This window comes from Thermobia domestica, chromosome 15, assembly GCF_964235325.1.
Source record: "Thermobia domestica chromosome 15, izTheDome1.hap1.1, whole genome shotgun sequence".
NCBI lineage: Eukaryota > Metazoa > Arthropoda > Insecta > Zygentoma > Lepismatidae > Thermobia > Thermobia domestica.
Window position 1 is genome coordinate 172705230 of NC_137468.1, and position 16458 is coordinate 172721687.

General features: G+C 36.8%; 1 protein-coding gene across 2 annotated transcripts in view; it reads right to left on the reverse strand.

The window, feature by feature from the left end:
- Positions 1-15361, reverse strand: part of LOC145671367 (sialin-like) — a 91077-nt gene extending 75716 nt beyond the window's left edge. Inside the window, exons 1-2 of one of the 2 annotated variants that reach the window (XM_081740431.1) lie at positions 15179-15361; positions 7421-7647 (exon numbers count right to left, since the gene is read on the reverse strand). In XM_081740431.1, the coding sequence (XP_081596557.1) occupies positions 7421-7647; positions 15179-15182 (231 nt within the window). In that variant the 5' untranslated portion in view covers positions 15183-15361. Of the gene's footprint in view, positions 1-7420; positions 7648-15174 lie in introns of both variants that reach the window. The other variant, XM_081740432.1, reaches the window with a different exon arrangement.
- Between the last annotated feature and the right edge of the window lie 1097 nt (positions 15362-16458).

Consider the following 16458-nt stretch of genomic DNA (forward strand, 5'->3'; position numbering starts at 1 on the left):
GTGTTGGAAGCTCTCTTGTCGCTACCAAGGATATTATAAAATAGAGGATCTGCCTATACAACAAAATCGTGAAGCCATACGTGAAGTTCCGCCACCCGCACTTCGTCCGCTCTGCCCAATAGGACTGCAAGGTTTTGAGTCAACATTTATGGCAGAAACGAGAGTAGCCAATCAGACGTGCCGATGCTCTGTTGTTTTATGGCTTCATTGAGTTAATAGGATGAAGTGTGCACATTCTCTATACATATGAACAAATCTTCTATTTTATAACATCCTTGGTTGCTACAGTAAGTGGTTAGCGTATGCGCTCTCGGTGCGGGAGATTCAGATGATTCATGCTGTCAGCTTATATGATTCAGATCCCAACTTAAGCTGTAGGTTCACATCTCATATAGCTTCAGTACTGAAAAGGACGTTAAACGAAATAACCAACCAAAAGTTTTGACAGTGTGTGAATAGTAATGAAACTATGAGCAGTATACCTAAAAGTCCACTGGCGATACTGAAGAAATGCTTATTTGAGTGACATCACTGCTTCAACAACGTGCAATAGAGCTCATCCGTGGCTAAGCGGTTAGCATACGCGCCTTTGGCGTGGGAGACCCGGGTTCGATTCCCGGCGGGAGCTCATGTGGTTCGGATTCCACGTTAATCAGTAGGTCCACGTCTCATAAATCCTCGTTGCTGAAAGGGACTTTAAACTCAAAATCAACTCAACTCAACAACGTGCAAATTGCTCTGTCTCCTCCGCATGCTGCTTGTTGTTTGCAAAACATGTCAGACGTAGATCATGACGTCACAGAGTACTGAGTTGGAATTGGTAGATTTATATTGTTAATTCCACTAGAATCATAACAGTAATCAATAATGTTCTGCTACTTGTCCAGTACGTCGGGATCAAAACTGTACAGAAGAAAGCAGATTTAGGGACGAGACAATTAAATTATTTTATAGAAATACATTTACGGTTTAACCTATTAAGTACGTGATATTTTGTTTTCGAAATACATGTTGCTTGTCTTAAGTACGGATATTTCGATTTCGAAATGCTACTACAATAACGTTTGTAACACTTTTTGTTGAATGTATCTTCGATCAATAGGAGTGAAGAAGTGGACTTACAAAAACACTTTAAATGTAGTTTAAAGATCAAATAAATTACCTCCGTAGTTTAAAGGTTAAAGAATTTACCTCGGTAGTTTAAAGGTTAATATGCATTTTATTTCTTGAATAATGGATTTAGCATATTGTAAGGTTCCATACCCTCACGCATAAGCAACTGCGTGTGTTTACTAAAATATAAACACATGCTCCTGCCACAAACACGTGTTATTGTGTTCAAACGTATCAGGAGCAGACGATGGAAGACACGAAGAGACTTCGGAAGGAACGAAGACGGTCGACCTCCCCTCAATGACCTCACCTTCAAGAGGATGTCTATAAAAGAGGACCTCAAGAGGACACAGTCATCAGTGCCAGTTCTGATCAATTAAACCTAACAAAACAGTCTCCCGAGAAAGCTACGGGCGGAGATTTCCTTTAATCCCTATTCTTGAAGCTGCGATGAACAAGGAAGTATTCCTTTAATCTACTTATCCCTGAGGCTGCTATGAGCAAAAGGGGTAGTCCTAACTACACTATCTCCGGAGGCTGCCATGGGCAAAGGAGATATTCTTTAATTACTGTTTCATTTCGCTCTGAGCTAACTAAGGCATATAACCTTCAAATCAGAGGACACCTTGTGTGCCGAAATACAATTTTATAGAGTTTGAAATATACTAACGTAAATTTTTATATAAGACTTTGTTTTGTAATAAAATGTGTAGGGTTCAAATATCGGACTTATTATTTAGACTCTACCGAACAAAATGTTTCAAAATGTATAGAAAACATAAGCAAAAAGCATAAAAATCAATAGGTAAGTACATAAAATTCTATGCAGGAAACACAAAGCAAATAAATGGCGATTTAGCTACAATAAAACAGAAAATATACGTTTCACGCATTAGCATGCTATAGATTAATGGTAGAATAGAATCAAATGGACTGCATTTTTCATGCTCGACCCTAGATATAGAATCTAAATACACGTTTCTGATTGGTTACAGTTTGCGATTGTCCAAACCTTCTAGTGCGTGTATTGTATATTATAGTAATAGAAGAAAATTGTCACTTCGTTGAAATTGAAGAACAAAATTGAAGAAGCAGCTAAGATTAAATTTATATCATAGGGGCAAAGGTGGAACAAAACTATCCTTGCGGGGCTTCTAACCCGTTCCTACTACTACTACTACTACTCCTTCTACTACTACTAGGGCCGCGGTGGCTCAGTGGTAGAGCGTTCACCTCTGTCCCGGGTTCAAACCCTGCTCTCGCCAAGTGAACTTTGTGGTGGACAAACACCGCGTGCGTGGGTTTTCTCGGGGTTCTCTCGCTCGTTTCCTCACACTTTCTTTATTCCACCATTTCATTCATTTCTCATCATCACCGTCTCCTTTAGCCTAGCCGGCATAACCATCCATAACTCAAGGATTTCCTTTCATTTTTTTACTACGACTATTACTACTTCTACTTCTACTCCTCCTCCTCCTCCTAGTACTACTACTACTTATACTATGGATTCGTTTAGCAAAACTGCACGCGTAACGTAAGTAAATCACTTTTTTGAGTATTATTTTCATTTTATTTTAATGAAAAAGTGTTATGGAAATTTAAAGAAAATTTTTAAAAAAGACTCTCCGTGGGCCGGATTTGAACTCATTATTATTACTAGAAAGTTGCGCGAGCACGGTCGGCCATGAGGGCAGACAGCAGCGTGTGTTTAATTTCTGATATATGTATGCTACATGTTAAGAAACGGATAACTTCAACCAATCAGAACCGCGTATTTAGCTCCTATGGCTCCTAGGGTCGAGCGTGATTTACAAATATGCGAGTGGACTACATAACGCAGTTTCTATCGTACAATCAGCAAGAAAAAGAGAAAAGTAAATAAATCATGGATGTTATAAATAGAGGATCTGCCCATATGTATCTTCATCCTATTAAGTCGGTGAAGCCAAAAGCAACTGAGCATCGGCACATCTGATTGGCTACTCTCGTTTCTACTATCGTCTGATTGGCTACTTTTGTTTCCGCCATGATTGTTGGCTCAAAACATTGCGATCCTATTGAGCGGAGTGGGCAGAGTAGGGGTGGCGAAACTGTGACGTATGACTTCAAGATTTTGTTGTAAGGGCACATCCTCTATTTTATAAGATTCTTGAAATAAATACTTGCTTCAAAAATTAAGGTTTTCTACCTAGGTCCTAGTCACCTATACACTGAGTTTTGATGTAAATAATTGTTTTGTAACATGGTCATTCAACTTTAAAAATTAATGAAAATGGTGGTGGTGAAAACAGGGTCGATACCAGAGAGGGTGCAAGAGGACGGGCGCCCGATTGCTGAGCATGTCTGCCCCCCTTCCCATATATGTTACATTATAATATTACTGAAGTAATATGAAACCATACTTTTCGATATACTAAAGATTAGCCACCTCCCAAAAACTTTATCTGCCCTTCCGTTTGCCCCATCCCCATGAAATTAAACCTGTCATCGTCCGATGCAAACTGATTAAAGATGACAGATGAGTCTCGACTTATACATTCAACATCGGTCGAAGATAGAATAATTAACGAAGGCCATATTACACAATACGTCATATTAGCGCCATTCATCTTATTATAAGACTACTTATTAAACTAATAAATATATTTCATAAAGGTAAATAAATCATCTTTATTTCAATGTATAAAACTTAAAGTAAAAAGAATAATAATAACAATTCTACTTTCTTGAAAAACACTTTAAAATGTTTTGGTGTTTGCGTTATTACGAACACCCTCCCCTTGTATCCGAGGATGCCTACCATCCAGCCCTACTAATTGAATATAAATATATTAACTTTAGAAATGCTAAGTGTACAACGAAAAGCGAAGTAAAAGAGTATAATTTTTTTAAAGCTGACTTTGATAAACTGTACCGCGAAATATCAGAAACAAATTGGGAACCTATCACAGATAGTTTGATTGTGGACAGCTCTGTTGATTCTTTCTATAATATACTCTATTCTATTTTTGACCGGTGCATTCCGAAAAAAAGAGCTAAATTCAATTATCCTATTTGGTTTTCAAGTGACATAATTAGATTAATTAAGAGCAAATCATATCACCATAAGAAATGGAAGCAGGGTTCTTGGGACGCACTGTATCACTACAACAAATTTAAAGAATTGAGAGCTCTTTCGAAAAAAGAAATTTCCAAGGCATACAATGCATACTTAAACAACTGTGAGGCCAATATTATAAGCAATCCTAAGACTTTCTGGACGTATGTTAAGAATAAAAAGAGTAATTCGGGAAATAATTTGTTTCACTATAACGATCAAACTTTGAGTGACGATGCTGCTATTGCAAATGCATTTATGGCAAATTTTCAAGTAACACACAATAAATCAAGTTATAATCTTATTCCTATGGAGCAATACAATAATTCGGAAATTCTGGATAAATTAAATATTAACTTTATAGACATCGAAGATGTTGAGAATGCTATTAAAAAACTTAAGCCACGGTCATCTTGTGGGCCAGATAAAATACCACCGTATATCATTAAAGGCTGCTCAGAAATACTGAAACATCCCCTACAGGCTATTTTTAACAAGTCAATAGCTTCTTCTACGTTTCCTATGAAATGGAAGATTGGTGACGTCTGTCCCATTCCCAAGACAGGTTGTCCTACTGACCAAATAAAAAATTATCGACCGGTAACACTGCTATCTGCCCCATCTAAGGTATTTGAAATTATTATATATATGAAAAAATTTACTCACATGTACGGTCAGTAATATCTCTCTTTCAACATGGTTTCATGCAAAGAGGTCAACTGTAAATAATCTCTCAGAACTTACACATTTTATAGCTAATCAAGTTGATAAAAAGGAACAAGTAGATGTAATTTATACAGATTTCTCCAAGGCGTTCGACGTAATTAATCACGATATACTTCTAAGCAAACTTGTGACATTCAATTTTTCACGAAACCTTCAACAATTTATAGCGTCCTATCTTTGCCAACGCAAACATCGCGTTCGATACAAAAATATTCTAACTGAGGAATATGTCGTAGACTCTGGTGTGCCTCAGGGATCGAACTTAGGACCTCTATTATTTATATTATTTGTTAATGATTTACCACCTGTAATAACATCCTCCCACAAACTATTGTTTGCTGACGATTTAAAAATCTATCGTAGTATCTCCACGGAGTTAAACGCTATTTCTTTGCAAAGCGACATAAATTCTATTTTCCAATGGTGTGAATCAAACAAATTGCTGTTAAATATTAAAAAATGTAAAGTAGTATCATACACCAGAAAATGAACTATGTCCGCAATGTGTATACTATCAATCAAACACCAATTGAAAGAGTGGATTATATAACTGATCTTGGAGTCACTCTGCAGTCAAACCTATCATTTGATATTCATGTCAACAGAGTAGTTGGTGAGGCCTTTAGGAACCTTGGCTTTGTGATGAGATTAGGAAGTGATTTTTCTAATACCGATGTCCTCAAAACATTATACATTGCCTATGTAAGGTCTAAGGTGGAATATGCAGCGATAATATGGGGTTCTGATAGTAAGAAATATACAAGTAAAATCGAAAACATTCAAAATAAATTTGTGCGCTCTTTAACATATAAAGAAACAGGGATATATCAGAAATTTGAGAAGTATGAAGATCTTCGAAGCAAATGTTCATTACAATCACTTGAAAGCAGGAGGACTCACTTCATTTTATCTTTCTTACATAAAATAATTCATAATACAGTAGATTCAGAATATTTACTATCAGAAATCAAGCTTCACGTCCCACATAGAGCAACCAGACCCCATAATAGCATATTCCATCTCTCAGCGCAAAGGACTAATGCATTGGATGTATCGCCTGTCAGAAAAATGTGTTTATTGTATAATAAGATGTCAGAAAAGCACCCAGAGATAGACATTTTTATCTATAGACAGAATTTTACTCTAAATAAATAAGGTGTAGATCATGTTATATGTATTTTAAAGTATTTTGCTATCGTATTATTTTGTTATCATATGTGTATTTTAAATTATATTATCATGATGGGAAACTGTAATTAGGCATCCGCCTGTTGTTTTCTGAAATAAATAAATAAATAAATTATGTGTTTAAATACTTCGAGACTAAAAGTGTTAGAAATGAAAATTAGAAATTCAGACATGCTTCACAAAAGTTTCCAAAACAAAAATACATGTATTGTGGCCGTTATACCTTCTATAAACTATTATTAATTATAAGTATCCCAGATTATTTTATGTTTATCAAAAAGTCATTGGATATTGCCTCCTGGACTATAAAATGACTACTACTCCATCGTTAAACTAAACTAACTTTCTCCCAGATTTTAGACACTACTTCCTGTAAAATCAATAATATTGCTAGGTTCAATTCCTGCACACACGGTAAACACATGCTTTTACTAGAACACATAGTTTTACGCTCATAAATAAATAATAGTAAGTGTCGTAAAAAGAACATACCTTCAGAAAGACACGAAGAAGGATTCGGAAAAAATTACGAAGAAGGCCGATTGCCCCTATATGGACTCCCCTTCAAGAACATGCCTATAAAAGAAGACCTCAAGAGGAGAAATCTATCAGTCTATTGCTGGTCATTTACGTATCAACACCTTTCTATCGAGGCTGCTATGAGCTACAGAGAACTCCTTTAACTCTGAAGACTGGTATGAGCAAAGAAGACAACCTTTAATCACCCACTCCGGAAGCTGTCATGAGTAAAGGAATTATTCACAATACCTATCTAAGGTCATAACGCGCTAAAGACAATTGAACCCGTATTCCAAGGTCATTTGTGTATCTCAAGAATCTTATTGAACTTTGAAAGAACTGCGTAAAAATTTTATAAGACATTATTTTATAATAAAAAGTGATAGGTTTAAATCCTGGTTTCGTTATTTAAGAGTCAGCCAAATAAAACATTGCAATATTCTTGTCATTAGTATCAATGTTTATTTCCCACTTATTGCTATGCTTGTAGTTACGAAAGAACACCAATTTTTATTACGCTTCACATAACCCCTTTTTTTTATTTCATGAGTAGAATCACCTCACAGATGATGCAATAAAAACTCTGAAACGTAATATTTTTTAGTCTAAAAGCATACAACTAAGTGATGAAAATAATCGTTGGAACAAACCCACTAAGAGAAATACATAGCTTTTTAGTTCAACAAGACAGCCAAAACGTAGCGATTGAAGTTGGGACAATTTTTGATGGTTGAATACCAATAGAAGTTACAAAGAAAAGACAAAATTCAGCGTTACCTCGTCAATGATTACATCATCAGCATAGGTGCTATTAATCCATTTGCTTCTATCTCCTTCAACCTCCTGGAAACATTCACTAGAAGTGTTGCCTACGTCATTACTTGTGGATCTGTTGCTCTTCACCATTGCTACAATCGCTATGCTTAGATTTGCTCGAAGCATGTAGTTGTTGACGAATCCAAAAAACACGATTATAGCCAACACATGTCTTGTAGGGATTTTTCCTATTTAGAAAAAAAAAAACAGTATAAACAGCTCGTTTAGTATGGTTCAATAATTAAATAATACTATTAAAGACACTATTTCCGAGTTTTCGTTACAGGTAGAATTTTTGATAGCAATCAAATGTATATCTATTTTTTTTTTCTTTTTTTTTTTTTTTTTTAGAAATAAAGGGAAATTTTTAGAAATGTCATCATGGTAGTATACAAAGTGTTGATTAGCTATACTAACAAGCTGTAAGAGATGATTCCTCACACCAGGTAATTATGAAAAGTTCATAGGAACCTGTGGGGAAGAAGTGTACAGTTTCAGAGCTGTGATCGTCCAAAATCGCGGAATAATAAATTGCAATACGCGTTATTTCGAACACAAGCAACAGTGGAGTTGCTGCCCGTATAAGCGTACAGAGTCGCACTACACCATTCAAAAATGCGTATTTCAGCAAAGTGTGCTATGGATGCGGAAGGGTTCTCTCCAACGCATCATTCCGAACAGAATTTCTAAATAGGCTTGGAATCAAAGGTGGGTCCAAAGTAGGCAAAAGGCAAGCATTGACAGCAGTGAGTAAGGAGTGCGTCTGTGGAAGTTGGAAGTGTTATGCTGAGTCCAGATTAGAGTTTAATGTCAACATGTTAATCAGCATATGCGACAACAGTTTGCACATGTGTAAATGCACAAATGTATCAACTTTTTTTAATAAACAGAATGTGATTCTCATCCACATTATGAATGCATGATATGTTGTTTCATGATTTGCTTGTGCTCATTTACAACAGAATTTTGTAAATTAATAAAGAACGTCAAATAATGCTGTGTTTGTATTGTTTTTATAAATTCACTCGGACAGCCAGTGGCGTATTTAAGGGGAGTGGCTATCGGGCTCAAGCTTCCCCCTTTCCGAAATCAATTTGTAGTATGCACAACTTCATTAAAATTTGTCGGCACACAAAAGGAAAGTGCTTATTCACATCTTATGCATAGCCCTCCCCGAAACAAAATCCTAGATACGCCACTGCGAACAGCTATCTGAAAGTGGAGCAGTGACGCATCCCAATTTGTGGAACTTTTGTACATTAATTTCTGGAATAGGGATAAAGGAAATTTTTGTAGAAATTGGCATCATACAGTGGCGAATTTAGGGGGGGGGGATTTCGGCCTTAAGCTCCCCCGAAAATTTTACTTAAAGTACGGGACAAGAATAAACAACCAAAAATGCCATTTGTTTTAATGGCACTTTTGGTCGTTTATTCTTGTCCCGTACTTTACTATAGTAAAATATATGAAATATCTTGCAGAATTTTCACATTTTCAGGCAAAGCCCCTCACCGAAAGTTAGTAAAGCCCTCCTCGAAACAGAATCGTAAATACGCCACTGGCAACATATGTAGGATTTTTCGTACATTTACTTCATCGAACTCAATTTATTGTAAACTGTATGATATTATAGAAGTGATTTATGCAGTGAGTTGAGAAACTCATAAACAAGCACCAAAGAACTTATTAATAACTCTGGTGTTTAAAAGAGATATCAAACGAGAATCAGCCATCTTGCAAAACGTTCCACATGAAATATTGGAGAATGAATCTTGTCTTGTTCAATTCGTTATATTAAGTAGAATATTACAACGCTACAGCACGATGGAAATACTAATTCTAACAACAAAATAAATTTATTTTCGTCACCATTTTCAATTATCTATTTTAATTACTTATTCATAAATTATTTGATTAACGTAAAAAGTCTGAGCCCACTTATATATTGAAAAAGTGAGTAACAAACAGTAGTTTTACTTTTCATATTTTATATATTTTGTAGTATGAGAAATTCAAGGGTAAAATAAGAATTTCCACCTCTCTAGATGGGATTTTATAAAGTTTCAGCCTGGCATCACTGCGCACATAAATACAAAAGTACAAGTGATATAAAGACATAATAATAAATATTTCAGGCTTCTGTACACCTCATATGATATATGTTACTACCTCCATATTGAAATAAGCTATTCAGATTTCAGTTGCATGATTAATCTTGATAAAATATAATAATAAAAAAATAAGGGTGGCCCAAAAGGAGGTACTGCATTTTATATAATTTCTTATTGTTATCCATCAGGTAGACTGAGTTTCTTTATTTATTTGTTCTTAACGTGCTTTTACTTACATCTTAAGCAAGGAAGAGCCGAAGGAAATACACCTAAAAACTAAAACGTTATACTTGATCAATTCACAGGTGTATACCTACTTTTGCGCCACCCTGTATATTCCACTGTGCCTAAGCAAAAAATGTTGATATGCTGTGTCTGCTCGAAACTTGTTAATTTATAAATTAAATGAAACATATACTTCTACTAAGTAAAAGAAATACCCATTAAAGAAACAACATTTAATGTATGTTTTATCTATCACAAATATTCTAAGCTTAACGTGCAAATTACATGGAGGATAAGTGATAATCTCCCTTTATAATTAATAATAATGATTTCTATTATACAGTTTAGCCCCCAAAAGAGTTCTATAAAATAACAAGGTTTCCGCTCCAGAATAGTAATTATATTTTGTTTATAAAATGAATTGCATCTTTGAAATAAGATGGCGCAACACATAAAAATTTTTAATATACTAACTAACTCTATAGCTTATGGAACCAGCAGGTTCAATACTTTGTTAACCAAACGAAATCAGTATTTTAGCATCTAGGCTGTCGTCAGAAAATAAAGTTGTGACAGGAGTTCACGAAGAAAGGCCTCTCCTCTTTTAATTGATTGGAGGGATTAATGACAAGTTTGATTAGGAAACAAACTACAATGGTCCTTAACTACAAGCTTCACTAATGAATACACATGGTTTTTAGGAAATTAACTATCAAATGCATGGTCATTTAGAGTACTTATCCGTGTCATCTGAGTTTAGATCTGTCATCTGAGTTTAGCAGTAGCGAGGCTATATGAGACATAGACCTACACTTAACGTGACATCCTAACCACATAAGCTCTTACAAGGAATCAAACCCAGGTCTACCGGGCCAAAAGCACATATGATAAACCATAAAACGATGAGGGAGCTCTGCGTTTGGTTACGACTTTAATCCATGGTGGAGTGTTTGCCTCCAGTACAAACCCAAGTCATAGTTTGGATTCCACTGTAGTCCCGTCTTACATAGCTTCGGAACTGATAAAAATTTAAGTTCAATCAATCAATCAATTGAAAATGCATATATCAAAAACCTTGTTTGATGCTTATGCAGCATGAACAACGCATTGACAAATTTTACTTATACACTTTAATAAAACCTTGCACTAATGCTTGGTTTTATTTAGGTCAACTGGAATAAAATATGTAGAAAATGACAGCAAAGAATAAACTGTAGCACATCGATGCATCATAATATGATTTCAAACACTTTGTAATAGCGTGCGAATATTAAAAAATACTAAATACTTTAGTTAATAATAAACAATGATCGTTGCATTAAACATAGTAATTTCTTTCGGCAACTATACATTCAACTTGTGGCCTTTCTTACACTTTCAATTAGCTTAATGTGGCTAGTGTCACTAGGAACGTACACAGGAATTCATTTCGGGAGGTCTAAAGCTTTCCGGGGCATCAAATTCAACTTGAGGTTAAATTATATTAGGGGCCGCGGTGGCTCAGTGGTAGAGCGTTCACCTCTTGTGCTTGGGATCCCGGGTTCGGTCCCAGCCCCCGCCAAGTGAACTTTGTGGTGGACAAACACCGTGTGCGTGGGTTTTCTCGGGGTTCTCCCGTTTCCACCCACTTCTTCATTCCACCATTTCATTCATTACTTATCATCACCGTCTCCTTTAGCCTAATCGGCATAACCGTGGGACGTAAAACTCAAAGATTTCATTTCATTTCATTTTAAATTATATTAAAATTTGTATAATTACCCCTAAAATTAGACTAAATTTACATGGAAGTCTGAATTTCGGAAGGATTCAAACCTTGAGGATCCACCAATAGCATATATGCCTGTCACTAATCTTTAGGAGATAAATAATTATCAATTGCTTTGTTTTTGTTGTTGTTGTTGTTGTTGTTGGTTTTTTTTTTTTTTTTTTTTAGAAAATTATAAATCTCTCCTCGTATATGATTTAAATAATACTAATTTTATCTTTTAAGGCAACTGAGCATGGTCTCAGCAGTTTGAGGAGCATGGTCTCAGGAACAGGAACCACGACAATAGCCTTGATTTTACATATTAAAATACTTTTACAGATAAATAATTTTCGGATACCCAAAGATATGTGCAACTTAAGCGTGAAACGGTATATTATTTTCTTTTTTAAAATTTCTCTATACAATAGTAAACCGCACAAGAAATTGAGATTTTCTTTCTCCAAACAAACGTCATTTATAACACAGAATGTAATGCAAGCGCTCTTTTGCGGTTGAAAGGGCAACACATTTGCAACGCCAATTGTGCTTCCAGTGGTTATTTCATAACTATGATTTTAGCACAGAAAACTGAGGCGAGAGGCAGATAATCGAGAGAGACTAAAAGCAGGGAATTCGTGTTACTATTCGGTTCAAAATCTCTTGTCGTCGCGAATTCTGTCAAGGAATTTGAAGCTTAAAATATACAAAACGGTAATCATGTCTGTTGTTCTGTACGGTTGCGAAACATGGTCGCTTACTCTGAGGGAAGAACATAGACTGAAAGTATTTGAGAACAAGATCCTGAGACGAATATTCGGACCCAAGAGGAACGAGAATGGGGAATGGCGGAAACTTCATAACGAGGAACTACATAATTTATACGGTTTACCCAACATTGTTAGGGTCATCAAGTCTAGGAGGCTTAGGTGGGCGGGTCATGTAGCTAGAATGGAAGAAACGCTTTCAAAGTCTTGACTGGAAGACCAATCGGAAAACGACCATTAGGAAGTCGTAGGCGCAGATGGGAGGACAATATTAAGATGGATCTCGCAGAGATTGGAATACAAAGTAGAAACTGGATGCAGTTAGCTAAGGATAGAAGTCAGTGGAGAGCTTTTGTGAACGTGGCATTGAACCTCCGGGTTCCATAGGCCATAGAGTTAGTTAGTTTAGAGAGGCAGATAATCAAGTAGCCACACTATTTTCAATATTGATTAAATAAGCTAACAGGTAGAAGAAAATACAGAACTCCCTGGCGCTACAGCCTATGAAAGCCTATTCCAGGCCAGATGATATACACTAAACTGAGTGATTTGTTATCAATGCATCGGCTTCCAGCCGCCATTACGCCTAGGTTTCTGGACCTGGGACCGATACCTCTTAATTTTGCTACTCTCCAATTCCTAATGAGAAATGAAATGGAATCTTTGGGCCTTATGCAGAGTCGTTCTGAAGCATGATTAGTGCCATACTAAAGAGTTCTACTAACATATGTTTCATGCAGTAGTCAGGCCTTTAGTATGACGCTAATCGTACGTCAAAATGACTCTGCATAAGGCGGTTTGAGTTTTACGTCCCACGATTATGCCGGTTAGGCTAAAGGAGATGGTGATGATGAGTAATGAATGAAATGGTGGAATGAAGGAAGTGGGATGGAAACGGGAGAACCCCGAGAAAACCCACGTACACGGTGTTTGTCCACCACAAAGTTCACTTGGTGGGGGCTGGGATCGAACCCGGAACCCCTAGCACCAGAGGTGAACGCTCTACCACTGAGCCACCGCGGCCCCTCCAATTGCCTAATGATGTTGGGCTATAATCGAAAATTGTTAGTGCTCTCACCAGGAATAGATCCAGGACCTATTACCGAAGTAGAACTCGCTAACAATTCGGCTAAGCAGAAGAATGTAATGTAATTTATAACTACATAGGTAATTAAGTGAAATCTTATGTAGAATTAGATATACCGGTATAGAGCTTCTAAGAAGTAAGTTTTTTTTTTTTTTAAGTAACATGGCTCTTCAATACATGCTTTTATGATAAACTATAAAATACGTCGTAACATTGGAAATCAGAAACGGAACGTACTGCATGTAAGTAGTATTCATTTTCTGTATTATTGTATCAAGGCAAAAGTGTTTGGGCCGGGAAACGAACTCAGGACCCTATGCTCAAAATGCGTGCGTACTAGTCACTGAACTTGCGGAAGAAGCAGGGAAATTTCTTTTAATTACACTCATAACTTTAAGACTGCTTAGTTTCCATACAACTTTATGTTGCAAAACACAATGGCTGGTGGAGCTCGACTACGGCCTGATTTATCGCCAGTTTAGAGAACAAATATGACAAAATGACAAAAAATGAACAATAATAATTTGCATTATACATTATAAACGAGGATGCACACGGCCCAAGTATGTTTGCACAGATAATCACTGAAAAGTCTCGAGTTCAAGTCTCAGTTACGAATCCACCCCTCTTCCTTTTCCTTTTGTCAGAAGTCGAAATGAATTCAATGTACCAGTGGTAGCTCACTGGTAAAGCGTCTATCTGTGGTACGTTGGATCTCTGGTTCAAATTCGGCTTTTCTTGAGGTTCTTTTGTTTTCTCCCACTTTTTTCATTCCACAATTCATTCTCATCATCACCTTCTCCTTTAGCCTATATGATAGAGACCTGCACGGGCCGAATTTTTCGGCCCGAGCCCAATCCAGCCCGGATGTACGTAGGCCCGGCCCAGCCCGGGCCCGAAAAGTTTTGTTGATTTTCGGCCCGGCCCGGCCCAATAAGTTTTTTAAAATTTTTGGCCCAAGCCCGGCCCGGGCCCGATAAATTTTCGAAGTTTCATTTTGTAACATTTTTCACGGGCACACTTCTTCAACGTTTGCCTTTATTCTAATTATCGTTTAACGAATGTCAATAATTATTAAAGATTTGCAATTAATCGGCCCCAGCCCGGCCCGACCTGAAGAGAAATCAGTGTCGGCCCGCCCAAGCCCGACCCTGCCCAAAGAAATAATAGAGCTGGCCCTCCCAAGCCGGCCCGCGGGCCGGGCTTCGGGCCAGGCCCGGCCCGTGCAGGTCTCTACTATATGACATAACTGAGGGACGCAAAACTGAAATATCTCATTCCCATTTTTTACAGTAGCCTCGCACAGCTTCTTGTTAAAAGCACCCCTGCGAAGTACATTATAGTAATACCACTGTACTATAGTGCATTCTATGTAACTCTCGTACTAAGGCATATCATTTTACTGTAGATAAAATACAAAATTTCCATTTTTTTTCGTGTCCAACTTTGTCATGTTTTCTGAACCTGGTTAAACACTTCAGTTAACATCGAGCGACCCTTCCTCTTTAGTTCATGTTATCAAGAGTTCATTGTCTTTTTAGACTCACTCAACCAAGATATCTACTTTTAATAGGTAATAAATGATTAAAAAAAACATACTTGTTACTTCGAGAAATAAAATCACAGCTTATCAAAACATAGAGTTAAAACGAGATTATTAGGTCAAATGGTTATCAATTAACATTTATGATCGACTTCCGTACAAAGATTACACGCTTAGCATCAACTTTTAACAACGTGTCATTTAGTTTTAATTGTAAGATATTATTTACACTTACCTACCCATTTTCCAGTGAATAATTGATATAAATTGTTCACAACCTGATCAACCAGAAAATCACTCGCGATTTGTGTTGAGCAGAAAGTTTCTTTCAATTGGCGATTGGACTCCTAACCTATTTCTTCAGTCTCTATCATTTTAATTTTGCCAGGACCTTTCACCTCCAACGGATACATAGGTCATGATAAGCAGAAGCTCTTACACGCCTTGAGTGTTACTATCAGAATATGTTATGACGTGCTACATTAAGAGCTGTATACATAAGTTAAACAACGGTTAAGCAGTCAATATGTATACAGGGTGTTTCAAAACAACAAAACCTACAACGTTTGGGAGGTGATTTCTGACACCAAGATAAGACAAAAAGTATAGACCAACCTGGGTGCAGAGATTCGTCATTTCGGAGTAATAAGCTGCCAAAAACATGAAAAAATGAACTTCAAATGTCCATAGCTAATTACTATGGGACCTACCGTACTCGAGTCAAGACTTCACTTAAGAATTAATAAGGAGAGCGATTTAAGCTAAGAGAACTTTGAATTTTTGTAATAACTTTTTTATTTCTTGAGAAATCACAACACATTTTAATATAATAAACTATTGATATCTGAAAAAAGAAGTGGTTTACTATTTGATGCTGTACACATCCTTGCGACCGACTTCTCGAAGCTAGAACCGGAACTTCCGGAAAAGCGCTTGTCCACTACTTTTTGCCACTTCTTTTGATATTTCCGACTTTTTTTTTTTTGCATACCTTTCACATCCTTGGTGAAAGTATGCTTTTTAGCCATTTCGCGTTTAACTAGAGCCCAAAATATGCTCAATGGGTCTAGCCAGAGGAACTTTTGGCGCGTTCTCATTTCTGCCGCCAAACTCCATACCAGCGTCAGTAAGCGCATCGCGTACTTTTTCACATAATGCAAGGATGCCATATCAGGCCAAAACACAATGTTATGTCTGGTGAATTCTTTTTGTATTCATGGAATCAAAACCTTCTAAATAGCAACCACCGTTGATTGTTCCACTTCGAACAACAACACGCAAAACTTTGGCGTTTGCAGCGATTGCTTGCCAGTTCAAATCTTTTTCGCATACCTGTCTTTAGGTTTTTACGAACTTACTAGGATTAACCTGACGTTTATCAATGTGTATATACTTGGAAACAGGCGCGAACGATGATCATAATCTTGTTCACGAACTTGTCGGAGAGTTTGCAGTAGTTGGTATTAGCGCGCTTCTTCTGTTCGTATGTGTAAAATGGTGCAGTTTTACATGTTGCAAC